The sequence below is a fragment of the Heterocephalus glaber genome, unplaced genomic scaffold (genome assembly GCF_053883595.1).
Source record: "Heterocephalus glaber isolate CG9 unplaced genomic scaffold, H.glaber_assembly_v1.0 deba00001538, whole genome shotgun sequence".
Lineage (NCBI taxonomy): Eukaryota > Metazoa > Chordata > Mammalia > Rodentia > Bathyergidae > Heterocephalus > Heterocephalus glaber.
Genome location: NW_028258333.1, coordinates 22,292,712 through 22,317,486, shown reverse-complemented (window position 1 = coordinate 22,317,486; position 24,775 = coordinate 22,292,712). Strand labels below are relative to the sequence as shown.

Genomic DNA, 24,775 nt, shown 5'->3' with positions numbered 1-24,775 from the left:
TGCCAGTGGCAGAGATACAGAGTACTCAGTTGCCTGTGAAACTGGCTCTTTTTGCCCTCCCAGTTATTCTGTAAGCCTTCTAATAGGTTTTAATAAATTATTTTTTCTGTCCAAAATTAGCTAGAGTTGGTTTCTATTACTTAAAGCTCAGAATCTTGGCTGATATATTGCCTTAAGGCAATGGTATGGCACTGTAATGTTTCCATGTATATTTTCCCCATGTAATTGACAGCTCGGAGGGTCCCATTTTATCTCTGTTATCCTAGTGCCTAGCACAATATAAAGTAGTGCAGAGTAGATTCTTAACAAATTGCTATTAAGCATTAATTAATTAATTACTTTACTGATGATAAAAGACTTCTCTGGAAACCCAAACCCACAAAGTGACAACGAATAATATTTCCAATGGCTAAGACTTGTTGTCCACTCTGGATAGCTCCTCTATCTGCAGTTTTTATAAATGACAGTACAGCCATAGTATTTAATTAAATAGCATTTATTTAAATACAAGATGGTAACATATATCATCTACTTATATACTTAGCAGCTCTGCAAAATGTTAGTAATGCATATAAAAAGTACACAATTAAACACCTTCACTGTAGTGAATGATGAGCATTTTTAAGGATAATCCACCAAATCAAAGAACTGGCAAAAGTGCTGTCTAAGCTGTATCATTTCCAGGTGTTCTACCACATATTCTCACCATCTTCATGGTCAGTTCCAAGTTCTGTACCATCCCACAAGTTCTAAGAAAACACAAGTATGCATATTTGAATTGGCCCATACTTGGATTTTCTGAAGCAAATTCCTCTGTAAACCACACTGAAGAGGGAGACAAAGGCTTGCAGAAAATCAATTGAATAATCTTGGGTCTGATAGTGCCAGGGATGGTTGTTGGAACAAATTAGTTGCCTATTTCTCAACTGTCTCTTTATTTCACGCTACATGGAACTGGTAGTTGACATATCTGACTTGTATATTGTCTTTGGCTAGAAGTTTTTCTTTCTTAAAGAAATTCAAGGGGGTATTGGATAGAATGAATTAGCAAACTTACATTACTATTGTTCCTGAATATACAATCGAGCATGTGCAGCAGTTACAATTATATGAATATAATACATGAATTTAAAATGCTTCCAATGACACACAGTAAGTTGAAATTATAACAAGTGTCAAGCAACACTGAAACAGGGCATTCTAGAGCTGAGGAAGGATCTTGAGCTCTGGAAATATTTTCTCTTTTCTTTAGAGATTGTGTATCAGGGATAAAAATCATGGTTCCTAATCCTGACTTAACATATGAATTTGAGTAACTAACCTGTCATCTCTATGTCCCTACTTTTTCATAAGCCAAATATACTATTAATCCTTTAAAGAAACCCTATGATATGGTACCAAAGGCCTAGGTTAGGCATGAGATTTTGTGTGACCTCTTTCAGATGTGGCTCCCATGTACTCAAAACATTAAAAAAAAATCTGTCTATCTGATGGAAAATATCTTTTGCTATTTATATAGCAGGAAGATTCCACCTTTCCTTCATGCAAATTTATGACTTTTTTGTGGCATCGTTTTCTGTCTTCAACAGGGTATTTTTAACATTCCCCCTTATAGAATTTTGCATTATAATAATTTGTTTACAAGTTTTCCTTTTTGATAGATTTTGCATTTTATGAGGTGGAGTGATATGTGCTCAAATCTCAATCTATGGTTGTCATATAGCAGGTTTTCTGTGTTTATGAAGGAGATGACAGTATTTATAGAAGTGCTTTGAAAATCAAAATAATACCAAGCAAACCTAAGCAATTATAGTATTGTATTCATTACTATTATTGCAGAGGAAGGCACTTGGGAAAGTAAAACATTCATCCAAAGAATAAAATGTTCTGGTTATGGCTAGGCCTTAAACCAATAGATAGGATCCATTAGTCCACAATGTAAACCTTGTTCACAGATAGCACAAGACAAACACAAAAATATTTAAAAATTAAAGTCACTTAATCTCTCCAAACAAAATGAAAATAACAAAGAAGAAAATTTAAAACATAAACGACAACAGATACCAAATAAAGTTCAGAACCCATCTTTCTTTACTTCCCTGGGTCACCTCTGCCCTGTGGGATTCTTTGTATAACCAGAGTGGGAGCCCATGGAAGAAGGGTGAGCTGACATTGCTGAGGTGCCTTGACATGGCTTATTGGTCAGATGTCCCATTGTTCAGGGCCAGCGATATGTTCTGCGATCCTGGATAAATGTGTTTGGGGTAGCAGCAAGAGAATCCTGGTCTTGATAACTAGCAACAGAAATTCTGGGCTTCTAAAGTATTCCCTCCTGACATCATTTTCATAAAACCAAAATCAAATTGGCTTGATGGTCCTTTGTTGCCTTCTTCCCCTTCTTGATATGGCTGGCCATTGTACTTCATACCCAAAGTTCAATTATCCCCTCATCCCACATCCTTTCTCACAGTAATTTTAATTGACAAAACCATGTATTCCCATTTACATGGAACAATCCCAGTTTATGCTTGTTGCCCTGGAGTGATTATTTATAACTTTCTCTTTCACTTTCAAAAGTGACCCAGTTTGGATAATATATTATATAGCCATCCTGTTACTAGTGACACTCAAAAATGGAGCAGACTATAGGTAAGACAAAGGCTCATCTGCAGGGAGATTACAGTCAGACTCTAGGCATCTGATCTTGGCCCCAAGCCTCACTTAATAGGCAACATCGACAAATTTCTTAAGCCCTCAGTCTCAATTTCATCATCTATAAAAAAGGGAATAATAATGATGATTATAAATCCTATCTACCAGGATTATTATGAGGATGAAATGAAGCAAAACATGTAGTGCACTCAGCACAGTGGTGGATATAAACTAAGTCTTAATGATAATAATTGTCATTCTCTTCTTCCCTTCCTCCTTCCCTCACTCTTTGCCTTTCTCATCCCTCTATCCTTTCTTTCAATCTTTCTTTTATTCTTTCTTGCTTTTTAAGCCTTATATAGTTAATTCACTGGGTCACCTGAAACCATATGACCAAATTAACATGGTAGAAGCAGAATGTTTCTGCCTCATGTTGAAGGCAACTGAAGCAGGAGGTCAAAGCAATGTCTCAGAATCCTGAAGACTATGTAGTTAGGTAGCATTAATCTTGCCTTCTTCATATTTAGAAGGTGAATAGGAACTCTAAATTTCACCTCCCAGCCATTATCATCAGCCATAATAGGGATCATCTTGGGTTTCCTACAATTCACTGGTTTTTGTAAAAGCTGGACATGGTGACATAAGCTTCTTCCTGACTTTGTTTCAAAGAAGTGAGGATGGGCTGTCCCTGAATACCTGGGTTCATTGTCAGGATTCCTGATTGGAGAGGAAATGGTGGGAGCACAGTGCTGTCTGTAGTTCCAGGACTAAGCAGCAATCCCTGGTACATGTGAGAGCCACTCCTGATACCCTTCCTGCAGTCTGGAGACCAGAAAGAGGGGTGCATAGAGGCATTACATGCGCTGACGTTTCCAGTAGGGCATCCAAAGGGTAACTCTCCTTTGAAAGCTTCTGAGGTGATAACTGGAATCTGAGATGGCCAGTTGTGTCCTTGCCCACTCCCTGCAAATCCCTGTTTCTCAGACTCCTCAAATTGTGGGGAAAGAGTGTCTTGCAGAAAGCTTTCCACTTCATCTCTAGATTGAATGTCATCAACCTTATGAATCTGGCAGTCCAGAAAATGTTCAGGATTGAAACTCACATTCAAATTCTGCACAGAAAAAAGAGAGAGACATTAAGATGGCACGAAAAAGATGGGCCAGCAAACATTCAGTTCAGGCATAGATTAAAGAACCTTCTGACCAGGATTTACCAGGGAATGTCTGAGAATTGCTCGCATGTCCTTTGGCTTCTGGACATACTGTGACACTTCAGGGTTTGAAATGACCACTTGCTGTGATCTCCAGCCCCAACAAGCCTAGAAGTATTGAGACTTGGATTTCATTTTAGCTCCTTACCTGCAGGGAGCTATAGATAGGATCTCACACATGACCCTAGTTAAGGGGTACATACAAGACCAGAAGTTGAAGTACAGCTATTCCTTGTTCTGGAATATCTTTCTTGGCTACTAGGATGGTACTACCATAGTGCTTCTTTAAGTACCAGACATACTTACTTTTTCTGGTTTCTTACACAGTTGTTCCAGAGTTTTCTTATGATCAGGCAGACTTGGCCATACAATAGGCTTAATCCTGAAATCAGAGGACATTGATAGATAAAGTGAATGGCAGAAAGAACAGGCCCAATAGGCTTTTCTATTTATTCTGAGCAAGCACCTACAACTAGTGGGTGACTGTGGACGAGTGAAATGTTTTCTCTGGGGCCCATTGCCCTATCAACTCAAGGAGAGGCTAGACCAGAGGTCATTGTTATTAATCTGCTCTACAAACAAGATATTGCAATGGTCCACCAGGGAAGAAGAAGCTCCCAGATGGAAGGAACAATGATATTGGAGTGAGGTAATTTCAATGTAGCTCTGAAAATAAAGTTTGACATGGTCATTTCCTCCCAATACAGATAATGTCATCATATCGCTTCTTTACTGACAGTAACTCCTTTGCTCTAATTTTTGTGGAATATGTTCTAAACTACTCATGGAAATTGCCTTAAGGCAATACTTTTCTAATTGGTGTATTTGCAGTATGGATACATGGCCCCATACTCAAGAGATTTGATTATATCAAGTAACTTAACTGGTGTGATTTTTATTTTAGGAATAGAGTTTTCCTAATGTTCAGTTTTATACATTTTGGCCTCTTATGAAATCAATTGTGGAATTTCACTGGTACTTGAGAATAGGGAGGGGTGAGCACTACAATTCCTGATATATCTAACTCCCTTTTGCAAAGTTCTCATCAATAATTGGGGCTCAAATGTTCACTAACTGGAATTCCTTACAATCACCTTCTAGATTATTTTTTTAAATCACCTTTTTTTCCATAATGCACAGGATAAGATGACCAACAGAACCACAGAGAAAAAGCTGGTAATGCTGATAGTTGATAAAACAGGATTCATCTCTTCTGAAATACAGGGATAGATTGTGATTAGTATTTAGTAAGTATAGAGTTGGGTAGACTTTCAGAAAACATTTAATTTGTTTAGTAACATGGGATTTTTTGTTGTTTCTTGAAAGCTGTTTTTTGGTAAAAAAGATGATGTACCTAGTTTAAGGGACACAGACTTGGGTGACTAGAGCTAGACCATCAGCCTCTTGGAATGCAAAAATGATCTAGCACCGAAAGTACCACAAGTCCCTTCCTAACTCCTCCCAGCAAGGAAAAGAAGTCAAAGTAGGAAGTGAAAAAAATACATGTTCATCCTCAAGTCACAACAAGTGCCAGAGGAACAATAGGAAGTTGGCACGGTAGTGTTACAGATTTTCCCAACCAGCCAAAGAGAAGGTCCCTTTCAGGTTTTTTTTTTTTTTACTTTCCTGAGTCATGTTCTCTTGCTTTTCTGGCCATTATGACTTTGTAGACCCCAAGGACATCTTTATGATTTTGGAAAAGGAGATGCAGGACAGCCATGCTGGCTTGTCCACCTGCCATCATAAAAGGTGTTTTCCTAGGAGCTTTTAAAGAGACCAGCCTAAGTTGGTAAATAGGAGGTAGTCATGGGGATTTTGATTATTAGCAGCTACCAGGAACATCACAGGCAGTAGCAGTAAGACAACTACATCAGTCATCAGCTATTAAGCACTGCTATTCCCACAGCTTCCTATTCTTCACAATAAGAACAGAGATAGGAGACAGACTATTCTCCAAAGAGAGTGGAAGAACACCCTCCTAGGGTGTCTCAATCAGCAGGTTTATTGTGTCAATCTCCCTTTCCTTTTCTACTTTACACTTTGACATACAATGTATTGTAAGAATAATGAAGATTTCTACACCCATTGCTCACCTGCATTATTGGCCTCTGGAGTTTTGAAGTGGGAACTTGGACTCCATTCACTCCAGAAGCCTTTGTAATAGTCACTATCAGGAATGGATCGAACTTTAATCTCATACATTGCATCAGATTGTAGCTTTCTCAGTGGGAGTGTCAGCCTTGTGTTGAATATATTCATATGCTGAAGAGTAAAACATGACATTAGATATTTTAGGATGTGAAAAGAGGTGTTGCTCATATTTCCCAAATCACTTCGAGGTGAACTCCTTTGGATTGTAGGCATCCTCCTGAGGTTCTCTTGTATTTGTTAAACTAAGGAAATCAAGTATGTGGAGGGTTTAGCAGCAGAATCAGGAGGAGAATCTCTAAGTTCATAAATTATGCCAGGAGTGGCCAAAGAGAACTGTCATAGTGTAAGTTTTTTTCAGCTGAGTTAGGCTTTTCCACTTCAGAAAGCTATAAATCACCCCTAGGATTTCATCTTCCTTTCCATGTGTAAACATATTCTTTAGCTTCTCTCCTTTTTCACAAGCCAAAGGGAAATGAAAGGATAGATTAAGGAGCAAAAATAATTCCACCCCACATAGATGTCATTTTATGTTGGGAATAGCTATATTCAGATAGTAGCTTCCCCAACACTGTGTAATATCCATAAGGAAAAAATAAGAATGAAAACTTTCACCATTGATAAGTGCACACAGATCCTAGGGAGCAGATGTGTGGCCCAGACCAGCGCAGCTACAAGCAGATCCCAGCTAGGGCACTGTCCTGACCCCAGAGGCTCAGGCACACCTGCCCAAGCCAAAGGCCCACCCAGAAAAGAACTGCAGAGGCACACAAACTTCAGCCAGAGGCTCACCCACATACCATTGATAAGTGCATGGACACCCTAGCCAGAAGCCTGCATAGACAACAGGAGTGCACAGCCCCCAGCCAAAGGCCCCCCCAGACAACAGGTACATAGGGGCCCCAATGAGAGGCACACCTAGATACCATCCCAAGTGTGCACAGGCTCCAGTCAGAAGCCCACCCAGAAAACAAGTCAGCTCAAGGATCCAGAAGGTCACCACTCTGAACCCAGGAATTAGTGTACTGGTGAGCAGCAGAGTAAAGGTTTCTTGGTGGCTTGCTGAGAATTCAAGACCACTGGGTGACCAAAAAGTCACCTCAACAAAGGCACAGCAAGCTGCATCTGTTCAAATGAGAAGACACATAAATAAGTCTCAAAACCAGACTTCCAGATCACCTAAGACAACCCCAAAGGGCAATGAGATGGAACGATCTGATACTCAAACACCTGAACTCCTTGAAAGGGCAATAAAAGAGGACCTGGAAAAAATGAAATCAGAAATAATTTCTCAGATAACAGGAAAGATTGTGCCCATAGTACAAGACATGATTAATAAATCTAGAGTGGACATATAAAAAATAGAGATGCTGAGGAACATGATGGAATCCCAACATAGGAAACAAATGAAATCCATAAAACAGATGCAAACAGATTTCTGGGAGATTAAAAACTCCACTGAAAGTTTACAAAGCAGAATGAGGCATTGTGAGGATAGAATATCAGACAGAGAAGATAGGATTGCAATTAGTGACCAGGAAGAGAAAAATTTCTTAAAAATAGTAAGGGACCATGAGAAGCCAATCCAGCAGCTGCTAGATGATGCAAAGAAGAATAATAGACTGATAAGTCAATGAAGAAACAGGAGAGAGTACAGATGACATAAAAAAGATGTTCACAGAAGTAATGGCAGAAAACTTCCCAAGCAGGGAAAAAGAACTTGACATACAGATAAGGGAGGGATATAGGAATCCAACTAGCCTTGATCAAAAAAAACAAATCTACACATATGTATATAATAGTCAAGATCCCAGAAACCCAACAGAAGAACAAAATCCTACAAGCACTTAGAAAAAAGAAACAAATCACATACAAAAGAAAGCCCATCAGAATCATAGCAGATTTCTCAACATAAACCCTGATGTCAAGAAGAGTGTGAAGTGAAGTACTTCAAGCCTTAAAAGAAAACAGCCTCCAACCCAGACTGATGTACCCTGAAAAATTATCTTTCAAAATTGATGGAGAAATAAGATACTTTCATGACAAAGAGCACCTTAGGAACTTCATGAATACCAAACCAGCACTCCAAAGAATTTTAGACAATATCCGAGGAAAAGACAATGAGGATCACAATCCCAGGAAGCCCAGTAGAATGAATCCATCAGACACAACAAGAAATTAAAAGCAAAGGGTGAGAATCCAACAAAAAGAAAAAGTCATGAAAAGGATGTCAATACATATCAGTTGTAACCATCAATGTAAATGGTCTCAATTCACCAATCAAAAGAAATAGACTGGAAGAATGGGTCAAGAAGCAAGATCCAACAATATGCTGCCTACAAGAAACACACTTATTTCAAAAAGAAGCTCATAGACTGAAAGTTAAAGGGTGGGAAACAATACTCCATGAGAAAGGAATCCCCCCCCCCCAAAAAAAGTAGGAGTAGCTATCCTCTTTGCAGATCAAGTGGATTTCAAACCAACAATGATGGGGCAGGGGTTTAGCTCAGTGGTTCTGCTGTCTGTCTCAAACCAACAGTGATGAAGACAGACAAAGAAGGACACTACATCCTTGTAAAGGGAACAATCCAACAGGAAGAGATGACAATCATAAATATCTATGCACCAAATACTGGTGTGCCCAATTATATAAAACAAATACTAAGGGACATGAGAAATCATATAAGCACTAATACAATAGTAGTGGGGGACCTCAATCTCCACTGTCACAATTAGATAGATCAACTCAACAAAAAATAAACAACCAAATACTAGAACTGAATTAAACTCTTGAAGAAAAGAACTTAACAGATGTTTACAGAGTGTTCCACCCCACAAAATCAGAATACACATTCTTTTCAGCTGCACATGGATCATTCTCCAAAATAGACCACATACTCTCTCACAGAACATGTTTAAGTAAGTGCAGAGGAATTGAAGTTATCCCCTGTATATTACCAGACCATAGTGGGATGAAATTGGAGATCAACAGCAAAAGAAACCACAAGGATTTCATAAACACATGGAAATTGAACAACACACTTCTGAATAACCAATGAGTCACAGAGGAAATTAAAAAAGAAATCAGACATTTCCTACAATTAAATGACAATGACAATACAACATATCAGAATCTATGGGACACAATGAAAGCAGTCGTAAGACAGAAATTCATAGCAGTGAATATTCACATTAGGAAAACAGCAAGCTCAATTAAACAAGCTGATGCTGAACCTCAAGTTTCTAGAAAAAGAAGAGGAGGAAAAACCTAAATCTCATACAAGGGAGGAAATTGTACAGATGAGAGCAGAAATCACTTCAATGGAGAATAAGAGAATGATACAAAAAAATCAATGAAGTCAAGAGTTGGTTCTTTGAAAGAATAAACAAAATTGACACTTAGCCAACCTTATCAAAAAAAAAGGAAAGAAAAGGCCTACATCCATTCAACTAGGAATGAAAAAGGTGAGACCCAGCAGAAATCCAGAGGATCATCAATACCTACTTCGAGAACCTATATGCCAGTAAGATGGAAAATACAGAAGAAATGGACAGATTCCTAGATACACATGAATTACCAAAGTTGAACGAAGATGACCTAAAAATTCTAAATCACCCAATATCAATCAATGAAATTGAAAATGTTAATTAAAAACTTACCAACTAAGAAAAGCCCAGGTCCTGATAGCTTCACTGCTGAATTCTACAAGACATTTAGAGAGGAACTACTGCCACTACTGTTTAAACTCTTCAATGAAATTGAAAGGGAAGCAATACTCCCAAATTCATTCCTAGAAGCAAGCATCACCTTCATTCCAAAAGCAGAGAAAGACCCCACTGTAAAAGAGAACTATAGGCCAATCTCACTAATGAACATAGATGCAAAAATCCTTAATAAAATACTGGCAAATAGAATGCAGAAGATTGTCAAGAAGATCATACACCTTGACCAAGTGGGATTCATCCTAGGGATAAAGGGATGGGTCAACATATGCAAATCAATAAATGTAATATACTATATTAATAGAGCCAAGTAGAAAAAAATCATGTGATCATCTCAGAAAAAGCATTTGACAGAAAAAACATTTGACAAAATCCAAACATGCATAAAACCCTACAAAAAATTGCCATAGATGGTCTCTACCTCAATCTGATAAAATTCATGTATGAAAAATCAACAGCCTTCTTTCCTTTCCCCTTCCCCTCCCACTTGAAAAAATATGAGAAAAGGAAAAACATGGAAACAAAGTCTTTGTAAATAGGGAAGGGCAGAGAGGATGAAGGGAGGGCAGGGGAATGGGGAAAAAATAAGAACCAAAATACATCATATAAAGGTACAAGGTCCCAATGATGAATGTAACTGTATTGTATACCTAAAATGCACCAATAAACTAAATGGGAAAAAAAAACAAAAACAAAAATGAAAAAGGTATTCAAAGAAAAGTAAAACAAACAAATAAGCAAACAAAAAAACCCAATACCCAATATCATACTAAATGGTCAGAAACTGAAATCCTTCACAATACAATCAGGAACAAGACAAGAATGTCCACTATCACCACTCCTGTTCAATATAGTTTTGGAAACATTAGCCATAGCAATTAGAAAAGAGAAAGAAAAAAAAAAGAATAAAGATTGGAAACTAAGAAGTCAAATTGTCATTATTTGCAGATGACATGATACTCTATATAGAAGACCCCAAGAATACCACCAAAATTCTTCTAGATTTAATAACTAAATTCAGTTAAGTAGCTGGATACAAGGTCAGCCACAAAAATCAATAGCTTTTCTGTACACGAACAACAGACTCACTGAGAGAGAAATAGAACAAACAATACCTTTCACAATAGCATCCAAAAAACTGAAATACCTAGGAATCAGCCTTACAAAAGAAATCAAAGACCTCTTCTCTGAAAACTATAGGACTCTGAAAAGAGAGATTGAAAACAATATCAGAAAATAGAAAGACATCCCTTGCTCCTGGAGAGGAAGAAGCAACATAGTGAAAATGGCCATGCTTCCCAAACTGCTATATAGATTCAATGCAATCTCAATTGAAATTCCACCAGCATACTTTACAGACCTTGAGAAAACAATCCAAAAATTCATTTGGAACAAGAAGAGTCCTAGAATAGTAAAGGAATTCTAGGTAACAGAGACATGGTAAGGGGTATCACAAGCCCCAACTTGAAACTATACTATAAAGGTACTGTGAAAAAACCAGCATGGTACTGGCAAAGAAACAGACTAGAGGACCAGTGGAACAGATTAGAAGATGCAGAATTAACTCCAGATACACTCAGCCACCTCATCTTTGACAAAGGAGCCAAACACCTTCACTGGAGGAAAGATAGCCTCTTTAGTAAATGGTACTGGAAAAACTGGGTTTCAACCTGCCAAAGATTAAAACTAGACCTGTATCTCTCACCATGCACTAAACTAAAATCGAAATGGTTTAAAGATCTAAATATTAAAGCAGAAACACTGAACCGGCTGGAACAGAGGTTAGGTACAACTCTTGAAGGCATTGGCGTAGGAAAAGATTTTATGCACAAAACCTCAGTTGGCTGTGAACTAGCACAAACAATCAACAAGGGGGATCTCTTCTTATTAAAAAGCTTCTGCACAGCAAGAGAAACCACCAACAGTGTGAAGAGACAACCCACTATGTGGGAAAAAATTTTCACCTGCTGTTCCTCAAAACAGAAGTCTACCACCTAAAATCTACAAAGAAGTTGAAAAGATCAGACCTCCCAAATTTAAAGACCCAATCAGAAAATGGGCATCTGAAATGAGCTGACATTTCTCAGACAAAGAAATAGAAATAGCAAATAAACATATGAAAAAAATTTCAACATCAATGGTCATTAGAAAGATGCAAATGAATACAATGTTGAGATTCCACCTCACCCAAGAAAGAATGGCTGCTATCACGAAATCAACCAATAAGAAATGCTGGTGGGGCTGCTATCATGAAATCAACCAATAACAAATGCTGGTGGGGCTGCAGGGAAAGAGGAACACTGCTCCACTGCTGATGGGAGTGTAGGCTGGTGCGACCACTGTGGAAATCTGTATGGAGATTCCTCCAAAAACTAGGACTGGAAGTCCCATTTGAGCCAGCTATTCCCCTGCTGGGTATCTTCCACAAAGAATTAAAAGAATCACATCACAGTGATATATGTGCACCCATGTTCATAGCAGCACAATTTGTGATAGCTAGAACTTGGAAACAACCCAATTTCCCATCAACTGGAGACTGGATAAAGTAAATGTTATTATTATTATTTTTTTTAATAAAATGGACTACTACTCAGCCATAAAGAGTGAGAAGCTAAAGACATTTTATAGCTAAGTGGATGCACATTGAGGCCATACTCTTAAGTGAAATAAACAGCACACACATGTGTAAATTCTGAATAGTTTCTCTAGTGTGAGAAACTGAAAGTATAAATAAGGAACAAAATATATAATGGATAATTTGAAGTAGGAAGAAAAAGTGCAAAGGGGAGGGGGAAGCAGGAGGGATAGGGGAAAAGAAAGAAGGGAATGGAATTAATACGCGAAGGGGAAAAAATGGAAACAAAGTCTTTGTAAATAGGGAGGGATGGAGGGGTTGAAGGGAGGGCAGGGGAATGTGGAAAAAATAAGAACCAAGAGAGATTACGTAAAGGTGCAAATTTCCAATGATGAATGTCATTATATTGTATACCTTAAATGCACCAACAAAATTAATTTTAAAAAAAGAATGAAAACTTTCTATGAATTTTATGGGTAAAAAGTAATATTCCATTATTATTTATATTTATGTCTTTTTGCATGTATTTATTGAATTTATATATGTCTTACTCAAAAAACATTTTCAAGTTTTTATTTTTTCTATTGCAATATTTCTTTCTTAATTATTCATTAAAGCTCTTTATATAGATATTGACTTTCTGTCAGCTACATATGCAGCAATTTAATCTTAATTTTTCATTTGCCTTACAATTTTGACTGTCTTCTGTGTTGGCACAGATAAGCCTATGGTAGGGGCTATACACTGACTACATTTTTTTTTCTCAGACAATCTATTTTCTTGGAACCATTCATTCAAAATCCTTTCTTTCTCAACTGTTTTTGCTTTTCCATCAGTACAATTTTCAGATGAATAATGAAAAAGGTAGGATCCAGGCCATCCAGTTTCTATATGTTTCTATATTTGCGTAGCGTGAATAGATGGAGGTAATACATAGTTTGGGGAACAGGCCTTGGGTAAGTAGCATACTGCAAACTGTTAAGAGTCCCTGGCCTGATCAAGGAGGGCAGTAGGCATCCTGTAAGCCTTGAGAAAGACAAATCACACATCTCTGTCCTTGTGGCCCAGAAGGGACAAAATTAGGCTAGGATCTTAGATGAAATCAGATAGCCTGGATGCTTTACTTTACTCCCACCTCCTCCCCAAAACAGATATAGAAACATTCAGGTTGATACAGACTCAGCAAATCCTGAAGAAAGAAACAAAATAAACATCCAGACCATAAGGAATAAATACTAAATTGTTACTTCGGTGACTAAAACATCAGACTTTAAAATAAAAACAAAACACGGACAAACGTTCTGGATTCTCTTCTTACCTCATGCTGTTCCTGCAATTCCCAAAACAAAAGTGTAGGTAAGTCTTGGTGATGCTACCCAGAAATGTTGTTTGTCTGGTTTACCTAAGAACGTGGAACTAGACATAACACTTTCTGAGGATCACTTTGATCTCAATCTATGTTGTGATTAATTAAGTTAGAAACATTATAAAGAGAAACATTGGGGCAAGGAAAAAAAATCACAGCTAGATCAGGATGGGCCAAGGCGGGTGTAGGTTTTGTGGGGTCTGAAGCTAATATAATCTTGGGAGCATCTTTCAGAAAAGGGCATATTCTGGAAAAAAAATGTTAAGTTTTCCAAAGTGGATGTATTTCTAGGACAATAAAATATACAACATTAAGAAGTCTTTGTTTTCATTGATCTACATACCGTCCAGTTGTTTCCATTTTTTTCTTGGCAGTAGGCTACATCATGCATTAATTGTTTTACATATTTTTTTTGCAAATGTGATGTGTTAAATGTCACTTCAAAGTCATTTGCTCTATCACGATAGATAACTTTCATGTCAAAAGGAGCCTCAGGTTTAACTGCAAAGGAAAAAGAAATCAAGTCTGTTTATAAAGCCATCAAGGAAATAACTAAGTTTTAAAGTCCATCTACTCTGCAAATCATTCCTATCCTTTCAGTGTCAGTAGCTGCTGTACTAATCCAAATCTATTTCTTCTTTTTCTTGGATTCAAATGCAGACCATATTTCCCAGCCTCCCTTGCAGCTGGTGTGGCCATCCAGTTAATGTGAGTGGAACTGACTCCTTCAGCTCCACTTTGGCCCAGAGCTCTCCCACAGGTATGTAATTCCCCTCGTCAATCCCCTTCCATCACTTGGACTCATATGTTGGATAGTACAGTCATAGGATGGAGGGAGCCCTAAATTTTCTTAGAGGAGCACCATCCACAAGTTAGGAACAATCATTTTGGCTCTTATGTGAGCAAGGCATAGACTGAAGGTGTCAGATATCACACAGTTGGGGGGACTATTTCTTATAGCAGCTAGTGTTAATTTTATACTAAAACATATTGTCTGTGTCTGTAACACTAGAGAACTTGTTAACAACTACCCCAATGCAGTATAATGTAAACTTTGAGTTTTCATTTTTCCAACAAAATTAGGTTATAGCTAGGGAATTTTGCACCTCATCAGTACATGGAATAAAGGATCTGCATCCTGGCCCTGGCTCATAACTTCCTGAGGGGCTTCAGACTTTCTCTTCTGTCAGTCTCAGAAGCATTAACTCTGAATTCCTTGCAGGCCTCTTCTTCCTCCTTGTCTGCCTCGCAAAGTTGCTGCTAGGATCAAATGTGTCACATAAGACATCCTGTTGGAGGGAGATAGGTGGTATTTCAGGCAGAACAGACACAGAGAATGATATCAGGCCACTTCGCCACCTTGAACCTGAGACTTCCCTGTCATGATGTCCCCTGCTCTTTTATCATGGTCTGGGAAGTTATTCATGTAGTGATGAAGCCTGACCGATCTCAGGCCCTATTGCTAATGACAGGATGTGTGTTCACTGGCTTGCACTTAGTAGACTGAGCTGAATTTTAAGCAGTTTGAGTTGGGCTTGAGAATGAACTACTGCCCTAAGCAAATGAAAGCCTCATAAATGAGTCTGGCCCAGAACACAAGTATTGTCTTCACTTGTGGTATTGTGGTGACTGCCTACTTTTCTTCTGGATTGCTCTGGAGGTACTGAAAATATAGGTGCTTTTTCTTTAACCTTGGGTTTCTTGTAGAAGGGGCAGTTTATCCTTTTGCACCCTTAGAATCACTATAAAAATGAGGATATCCTAGACTTGAAGGAAGCAAGATGAAAGGTAGTGGGTATTGAAAGTCAGCCCAACAGAGAATCCTGGTGACTCTCTTATCCCTGTCTTTCCTTCACATTCTCAACAAAAGCTTCTGAGACTTATGCCCTGAATGTCCCCATTTCCCAAGGACTCTTAATGATAATGGAGGAACTCAGGGAAGAACAGAGCAGATACTGATTACATATTACCAACTACAGCCTCTTTTGTTTATACTGACTTCAAGCAATAGTCTCTTTATCACCACTATACTGATGAGGAAATGGAGTCTTAATTAACTGAGGTTAGTTATTAACTTACATTCTGGCCCCTATAAAATGGCTTAAGAGGACTTTGATTTGGTCTGCTTCTGAGTCTCACCCTTTTTCATTTAGCTTTGAATTTTTCAGCCTGCTATTTCACACTGGCTTGTCCAGAGCTCTCCAGACAATTCTGCAGATATTGAAAAAGTGGCAATGATCCTTATCCACAACTGCTTACCTAAGTGGGCTATTTCCACTGTTTTACAAGCTAGAGTCTCTTCTCCAAGCTTCACACATATCTTGCTTTCACCAACCAATAAGAATTTCTTTGTCTTGATGAAATATTTCTCTTCTTGGAGTTTACTAAAATTCATACATTCTACTCCAACAAAGCCCTTACTGCAGAAACAAAAAGGAAATGTCTTGACTCAGGTAGCATTTCTATATACTTTGGAATAGTATCATATTTTAATTCTAGGACTTTAACTTTGGTGGTTCTAGGTAGGTGGTGCATGGACACATGTTAATGGAGAAAGAGAATGAATTAAAATAAAGTGGCTTCATGCTGCCATTTTACTTACCATTGATTTATTCCACATTCAACAGAAATGTACCTGAAATAGTCAGAGGACACTCATGACAACTAGGGGAAATTCCTATATTTTTATAATTGATTATTGAGAAAAAATGTTTAGGTAGCAAAGCAATTGCTTTTTTGTTATCCTACAGAAATAAATGAAAGAAATAAAGGCTATAAAGGAAGTGTGACCAAAAAAGAGAGAGAAGTTTTATGAAAAGAAATACTAAAATATTATAAACATAAAATCCCATATATTTGGGTAGGTAACTTAAGAGGTTTTCATAGATAATTTTAGCTGATGAGCTCTAATAAGAAAGGTAAAGAAAAGAAAGAAAAGATATAAGATATCAAAATCTGAAATGTAAAAGAAGATATCACTATAGATCATGAGATATTAAAATTATAATAAGGAAATTTAAAATTTATGACAATGCATGTAATAACTTTTATATAGTAAAATGTATTCTTATAATCACAAATTAGTAAAACTGACTCACATACAAATTGAATATCTCAACAGTTCTGTTTGTTCCAAAGAAATTACATTTATTATCAAAAAACTTTCCCACAAAGAAATCTCTGTGCTTGTCAATTATGAGCTAGTGAATTCTATCAAATGTATAAGAAAGAAATAGTACCAATCTTATAAAAATTTGTTCCAGAAAATAGAGGTGGAGTAGATACTTTCCAACTTATTTTATGAAGCTAGGTTAACCTTGGTAACCAAACCTGGCAAAAATATTAAAGAAAAGGAATCTACAGAAAAATATCCCTCAAAAATATATGCAAAATTCCTCAAGAAACTATTTACACATACATTATGATCAGATGAAGTGATACCCAGGAAATCAAAATAGGTCCAATATTCAAAGATCAATCAATGTAATTTACCACAGAGACACAAAAATGCTGTAAATAATTGGTTCATCTTCAACTGATACAAAAAGTATTTGAAACTGATCATCTATTCATGACAAAAAGCAGAACTCTCAGGAGACAAAAAAGGACAATTTCTCAATCCAATAAAGGTCATTTACAAAAAATCTATATTTAATATAATGCTTAGTGTTGAAATTATGAACATTAATGTTCTCCCTAAGATGAAGACAGGAAAGAGAGATCAGCTTTCTTTTTTTTTTTTTTAAATTAAATTATTTTATTGGTACATTGTAGGTATACAACACAATTACATTTCTCATTGGGAATTGTACCTTTACATAATGCATCTTGGTTCTTATTTTTTCCCCATTCCTAGCCCTCCCTTCACGCCCTCCACCCTTCCCTATTTACAAAGATTTTATTTCCATTTTTTCCATTTCTCAGAATTTTTCCTTTCCCTTCTTTCCTTTCCCCTGCCCCTCCCACTACCCCTAACCCTTTGGACCTTTTCTTCCTATTTTGCATTATCGATTATTCATTCTAATCATTGGTACATTTGAGGTATACAATATAATGACATTCATCATTGGAAATTTGTACCTTTACATAGTCTCTCTTGGTTCTTATTTTTCACCCTTGCCCAGCCCTCCCTTCAACCCCTCCATTCCTATTTCCAAAGATTTTGTTCCTATTTTTCCATTTTCTCATATTAATCCCATTCCCTTCTATCCTTTCCCCTAGCCCTCCCACTTCCTTCCCCTTTGCCCCTTTTCTTCCTATTTCACATTACTTATTATACATTCAGTCCTTATTTACACTTCCAGTTTCTCACACCAGAGAAATGATTCAGCATTTATAATTTATACATATGTGTCCCATTTCTTTCACTTAAGAGTATCACCTCAATGTGCATCCACTTAGCTATAAATGTCTCTAATTTCTCATTTTTTATGGCTGAGTAGTACTCCATTTTATTAAAAAAACCACATTTTCTTTATCCAGTCTCCAGTTGATGGGCATTTGGGCTGTTTCCAAGTTTTAGCTATTACAAACTGTGTTGCTATGAACATGGGCACACATATATCACTGTGGTATGATTCTTTTAATTCTTTGGGGAAGATCCCCAGTAGTGGAATAGCAGGGTCAAATGGGACTCCTGGAAGCAAGCATCACCTTGATCCCCAAAGCAGAGAAAGACCCAACCGAAAAGGAGAACTATAGGCCAATCTCACTAATGAACATAGATGCAAAAATCCTCAATAAGATAATGGCAAACAGAATGCAGAAGATCATCAAGAAGATCATACACCCTGATGAAGTAGGATTCATCTCAGGGATGCAGGGATGGTTCAATACACGAAAATCAATCAATGTAATACTATCAATATAGCCAAGGACAAAAACCATATGATTATCTCCATAGATGCAGAAAAAGCATTTGACAAAATCCAACATGCATTTATGACAAAAACCCTACAAAAAATTGGAATAGATGGTCTCTACCTCAAACTGATAGATGCCATCTGTGAAAAACCAACAGTCAATATCATACTAAATGGTCAAAAACTGAAATCCTTCACACTAAAATCAGGAACAAGACAAGGATGTCCATTATCACCACTCTTGTTCAATATAGTTCTGGAAACATTAGCCATGGCAATTAGACAAGAGAAAGAAATAAAAGGAATAAAGATAGGAAATGAAGAAGTCAAATTGTCATTCTTTGCAGATGACATGATACTGTATATAGAAGACCCCAAGAACTCCACCAAAAGTTTTCTAGACTTAATAACCAAATTCAGTCAAGTAGCTGGTTACAAGGTCAACACACAAAAATCAATAGCTTTCCTCTACACCAATGACAGACTCACTGAGAGAGAAATAGGGCAAATAATTCCTTTCACAATAGCATCCAAAAAACTGAAATACCTAGGAATCAACCTAATGAAAGAAATCAAAGACCTCTTCTCTGAAAACTATGGCACTCTGGAAAGAGAGATTGAAGATGATACCAGAAAATGGACAGACATCCCCTGCTCCTGGGTAGGAAGGATTAATATAGTGAAAATGGCCATACTTCCAAAACTGCTATATAGATTTAATGCAATTGCAATTGAAATCCTAGCAGCATACTTCATGGACCTTGAGAAAACAATCCAAAAATTCATTTGGAACAAGAAGAGACCCAGAATAGCAAAAGCAATTCTAGGTAACAGAGACATGGCAGGGGATATCACAATCCCCAACCTGCAACTATACTACAAAGCTACTGTGATAAAAAAACAGCATGGTACTGGCAAAGAAACAGACCTGAGGACCAGTGGAACAGATTAGAGGATGCAGAAACAACACCAGACACACTCAGCCATCTCATCTTCGATAAAGGAGCCAAACACCCTCACTGGAGGAAAGATAGCTTCTTTAATAAATGTTGCTGGAAAACTTGGGTTTCAACTTGCCAAAGATTAAAACTAGACCTCTATCTCTTGCCATGCACTAAACTAAAATCAAAATGGATTAAAGATCTAAATATTAAAATAGAAACTCTGAACCAGTTGGAACAGAGGTTAGGTAGAACCCTTGAAGACATCGTTGTAGGAAAAGATTTTATGAACAAAACCTCAGTTGCCCATGAACTAGCACAAACAATCAACAAGTGGGATCTCTTCTTATTAAAAGGCTTCTGCACAGCAAGGGAAACCACCAGCAGTGTGAAGAGACAACCCACAATGTGGGAAAAAATCTTCACCTGTTCTTCCTCAAAGGTCTACTGTCTCGAATCTATAAAGAACTTAAAAAGATCAGACCTCCCAAATTTAAAGACCCAGTCCAAAAATGGGCATCTGAAATGAACAAACATTTCTCAGACAAAGAAGTAAAAATAGCAAATAAATACATGAAAAAATGTTCAACATCATTGGTCATTTGAGAGATGCAAATGAAAACAATACCGAGATTCCACTCTACTCCAGAAAGAATGGCTGCTATCATGAAATCAACCAATAACAAATGCTGGCGGGGCTGTGGGGAAAGAGGAACCCTGCTCCACTGCTGGTGGGAATGTAGACTGGTACAACCACTGTGGAAATCAGTATGGAGATACCTCAAAGAAGTAGGACTGGAAGTCCCATTTGACCCTGCTTTCTATATTTATATTTAATAATGTATCACAGGTGCTACTCAGTTCATAAGATGGGAGAAACAAACAAAAAGTATTCATATTAGAAAGTAAAAAACTTTGTGCCTTTTATCTGTGGAAAACATTTATTTACATGTAACTATAGGAACTCTTAAACTAAATTCATAAAACCATTAGAAAAAGTCAAGCATACTTTTTTTTTTTGAGACAAGGTTTCACTATGTAGTTGAGGCTGGCAATCCTCCTGCCTTAGCTTCCTGAGTGCTGGGATTATGGGTGTGCTTCACCACCCCCAGCAGGTCAATTATATTTGTATAGGCTAGAATGAAATAAAATTTAACAATGACATACCCATTTAAAATAGCAAAAAAAAAAATCCACAGACTACTCAGAAATAAAATTTATAAAAGATGTTCAAGGCTTTTGAACTACAAATTACAAAACATTGCTGATAGATTAATTAAATGAATTATAAATAGAAGGCATGTTTACGGATTAGCAAAGTCAATATTGACAAAATAGATTTCCCCCCTACTTGGTCTATACAATATTAATAAAAATCTTGCCTGGATTTTTAAAAAAATTGAAAAGCTGATTCTAAAATTTATGTGAACATACAAGGAACCCAGAATAGCTAAAACAACACTGAAGAGGTAGAAGAAATATTAAGGCCTCAGAGCACCTTCTCAAAACCAGTGATAATCACAAATGTACTATTGGCATAAAGATAAATAAATTGATTCCTAGAAAGAGTAGAGTTCAGAAATAGACTCACACATATAAGTTTAACTGATTTTAATTCCAGTCACCCAATAAATTCAATGAGAAAATAGAAGTTTTTCAGCAAATTGTCCTAAAAAAACTGAGTAAATGTATAGAAAATATAAATCCCAGGCAACACAATTATATATGGAGTATAGACCAAAATATAAAGGCTAAAACTATAAAACATTTAGAAGAAACACAGGAAAATATTTTTCCTGTTTTGGAAGTAGTAAGACACAAAAAGTTCTAAACAAGAAAAAGATAAAGCTTTCAACAAAATATAAAATCCTTGCTTATTAAAGCACACCACTGAGAATATGTAACTGCAAGGCTTCAGGTTGGCAGAAAATAGCTGTGATGTATATATGTGACAAACAAATTTTATCCAGAATACACATATAAAAGAAGAAAATGGTAGTTAGTTTAACCTTGGTAATCATTTCACAATGAATATGTACATCAAAATATCTAGTTAAGTATTTTAAATATATACATTTTTATTTTTCAATCATATCTCAATAAACCTGAAGAAAAAACAAAGCTAAAGAACTCATATCCATCAATTAAAAATGAGAAATAATGGCATAATTTTAAAAGATACTTTCCCAAAGAAGAATATAAAAGGCCAAGTATATAAAAAAGTGTTCATTATTTTTATTTGAAGAATGCAAATTAAAATCACAGTTATAATTACTTCAAACCCAATTATTAAAAATGATCTGTAACTCTCATATATTGCTGATAGGAAAGTGTACCAATTTGGAAATCTGTTGGGGAATTCCTTATAACATTAGACACACATGTCTTATGATATAGCAATTCTGTTCTGAGGTTTTTGTGCCAGAAAAATGAAAATATGTATTCACAAATTGATTTGCAGAAGAACATTAATATCAACTTAAAATAACAGTCTTGAACTTGAAAAAAAAACCAAATGTCCATCTGGAGGAGAAAAGGTTAAAAATTCATAGTACAGTTCTATGGTGGGCTCATTACTCAGCTATTGAAAAAAATGAGCTATAAGGTCATAGTTACTTCTCAAACCCACTTATGGTTTTCACACTTTACAATATGTAAATTTTACCCCCCATAAACTGTCATCAGAAAGCAAACAAGATTAATCAATGCAAAAATTAAAGAAGCAATGAAAGTGTATGTTCTCAATATAAAAATAATTAAATGATACAGAATAAAAGGAATAGTATTGGTTTCTCCTCCTTCCTCAACCTTCAATTTAATTTCTCTCTTCTTTGATAATCATAGCTAGAAGGGCAATATTGGAGGTAGGGCCCCATTTCTGAGTTTTTTGTACACATGCCATGTGGAAAATCTAGAAGGACAATGACTTTTAGTTCATTACTTGAATTTAGAATATATTTGTAAGTAAAGCCAGAGTTGGATATTCAATTGCACACCCTAATCCTGCAGCAAAGTTCTGATTTTCAAGAGTGTAAGAACGATCTAAAATAGTATTCTGAGCTCATTCCCATTTTTCAGCCAATTCAAGTAATGAGCAATGGATAATATAGGATCACCTTATGACCGTCTTCTGAGCCCTGGAACTCTTTTATGGGTTCTGTACTCCAGGAACTGCCCCATGTGAAGTTGAAGCTATGCCATTATGGTTTAGATCTACAATACCCCCCAAATTTTTCAAGTGTGTGGAAAGTAATTCTATCTTGAGGGTACTATATTCATTAGTGGATTCATCCCATTGTTGAGTTCATTAGCTAAAGGCTCTGTTAGGAGGTGGGGCCTGGTTGGAGAAGGGAGATTGTGCCCTGAGGACATGACTTGGAAGGGTATATTCTTTTCCTAGTTCTTCCTTTCTTTCTCTGCTTCTTGACTGCCATAAGATAAGCAGTTTTCTTCAACCCTGACCCTTCCACTGTTCTGTTTCTACCTTGGAGCCACTGGACAATGGACAGAAACTGTGAGCCAAAATAAATCTCTGCTCCTTTAAGTTCCAAGTGTTGGGTACTGTGTCTTAGCCATGAGAAACTGACTGAGACACATGGTGACTGATGGCGATAAACCCAACAGACTGGAAAAGGTAATCTTCCTCTGTGCCACTGACCCTCACTTTGGATGATTAAAAGAAACTTGGTGTCCCTGTGAGCAGACCTACTAAATTCAATCCACTTCAACTTGATTATAACAATTTACTGTGTTGGTAAGTATGTATTGCTCGAATTAGGTATGTTCTGGGCTACACTGTCCAACACAATAATCATTATTCTATATGCAGTTATTGAACACTTGAAATGGGGATAGTTAAAACTGCAATTCAATCAAAGTATAAAATATACACCAGATTTTGAAGAGTTAGTACAAAGTAGGATGTAAACTATCTTACTAGTATTTTTCCAGGAATTTAGCTCAGTGATGCCACTGCCCACCTTGAAAGCACAAGGTCCGAGAGTTTGATTCCCATACCAAAAAAAAAATTCTTTCATGTTCACATTGATCACCTGTTGAAATGATAGTATTTTGGATGCATTGTTTAAATATAATATAGTAAATAACTTTTACCTTTTTATTTTTTTCCTTTTAAATAATTTAGCTTCTAGAAAATTTAGAATTACTTCTGTGGCTCATAGATTTATGGGTTGCATTCTATTTCTAGTAGACAGAGGTACTCTAGGGTACTTGGGGTGGGTTAGTAGTAAGTAGTAAGGTTAGTGGGAGCTCAGCAAGTATCCAAATAGTATTATAGGCTGGTGAATTTCACCAGTAGCATCTTCTTAGGGGCATCAAACCAAAACCACTCACACAAATCTCCTGGTTCTGAAAACAGGAAAAGACTACTGGGGAGTATGTAACCTGATTCTTAATCCCATACCCACCTTCCATCTCCTCCAGTGTTATATAGTTTAGTAGGATATACACATTTCTCTTGTTGGTGCAAACAGATTAATTATGTGGAAATATTGAAACAAACAAAAAACCCTATTGGCTTCATTCTCACTTGGGCTTGATAGAATCTAGCTCAAAAATAATAATCAATTTTGATAGTATGGCTCTTTGCAAAAAGGACTAAAATAATAATACTTGACAGATATCTCCAGTTAAACCTAGAATATCAGGGCGTCGTCTGTGGCGGTGGTGGTAATCGATGAAAACAAAAACTGACTTATTTGAAGTGGTATCTGTAGGCGGCACATGGGAGTGACGGTGGTGCCCCCAAGAATGTGGAAAGAAAGGTAATATAATTACTTTGTGAGAGCTGACTGTGAAAATCATGCAAAAAACCTAAAAAGCAGAGACTCAAATTGAAATACTGAGGGGTCTACACATTAAATTTTCCATCTGTAAGAAGCATCCAGAATTCTATTCCAGCTCCTTTTTGCTATGTGGACTCACTTTATCAGATCTGACTTTTGGAGATACTCAGATTTTTTTCCAGTACTGAAGATTGAATACAGGACCTTGCACACGGTAGAGATGCCTAGATTTTTAAATTCTGGTGACTAATATTTTTTAAATGAATCCCATTGAACTCAACCAAATGACTCTACTCTTAAATTCAGCAATTCTTTTTGTTTTGTTTCTGTATTTACTTCTATATGAACAATGTTTTGATCCTATTTTTAATAAAAATCTAACCACACTGAGATAATTAAGTACCATTTACAGACACTATCACATGCCAGGTACTCATCCCTTGAACCCTGTTGCAAAGGGAACCTAAGCAACTCCCCAGTCCTGGAGCTAGGT

The 24,775-nt window shown here is 36.8% G+C and overlaps 1 protein-coding gene across 5 annotated transcripts in view; it reads right to left on the bottom strand.

Annotated features, from left to right (window-relative positions):
- Nucleotides 1–480: 480 nt before the first annotated feature.
- Il7r (interleukin 7 receptor) overlaps nt 481–24,775 on the bottom strand; it is a 35,321-nt gene continuing 11,026 nt past the window's right edge. For 3 of the 5 annotated variants that reach the window (XM_021261503.2, XM_004848627.3, XM_021261504.2), the window contains 6 exons: nt 15,934–16,094; nt 14,018–14,175; nt 5,956–6,124; nt 4,982–5,075; nt 4,169–4,244; nt 481–3,763 (listed from right to left, as the gene is read on the bottom strand). In XM_021261503.2, coding sequence (XP_021117162.2) covers nt 3,260–3,763; nt 4,169–4,244; nt 4,982–5,075; nt 5,956–6,124; nt 14,018–14,175; nt 15,934–16,069 — 1,137 coding nt within the window. In that variant the 5' untranslated portion in view covers nt 16,070–16,094 and the 3' untranslated portion in view covers nt 481–3,259. Of the gene's footprint in view, nt 3,764–4,164; nt 4,245–4,981; nt 5,076–5,955; nt 6,125–14,017; nt 14,176–15,933; nt 16,095–24,775 lie in introns of those variants that run through there. The other 2 variants (XM_087189291.1, XM_087189292.1) reach the window with 2 other exon arrangements.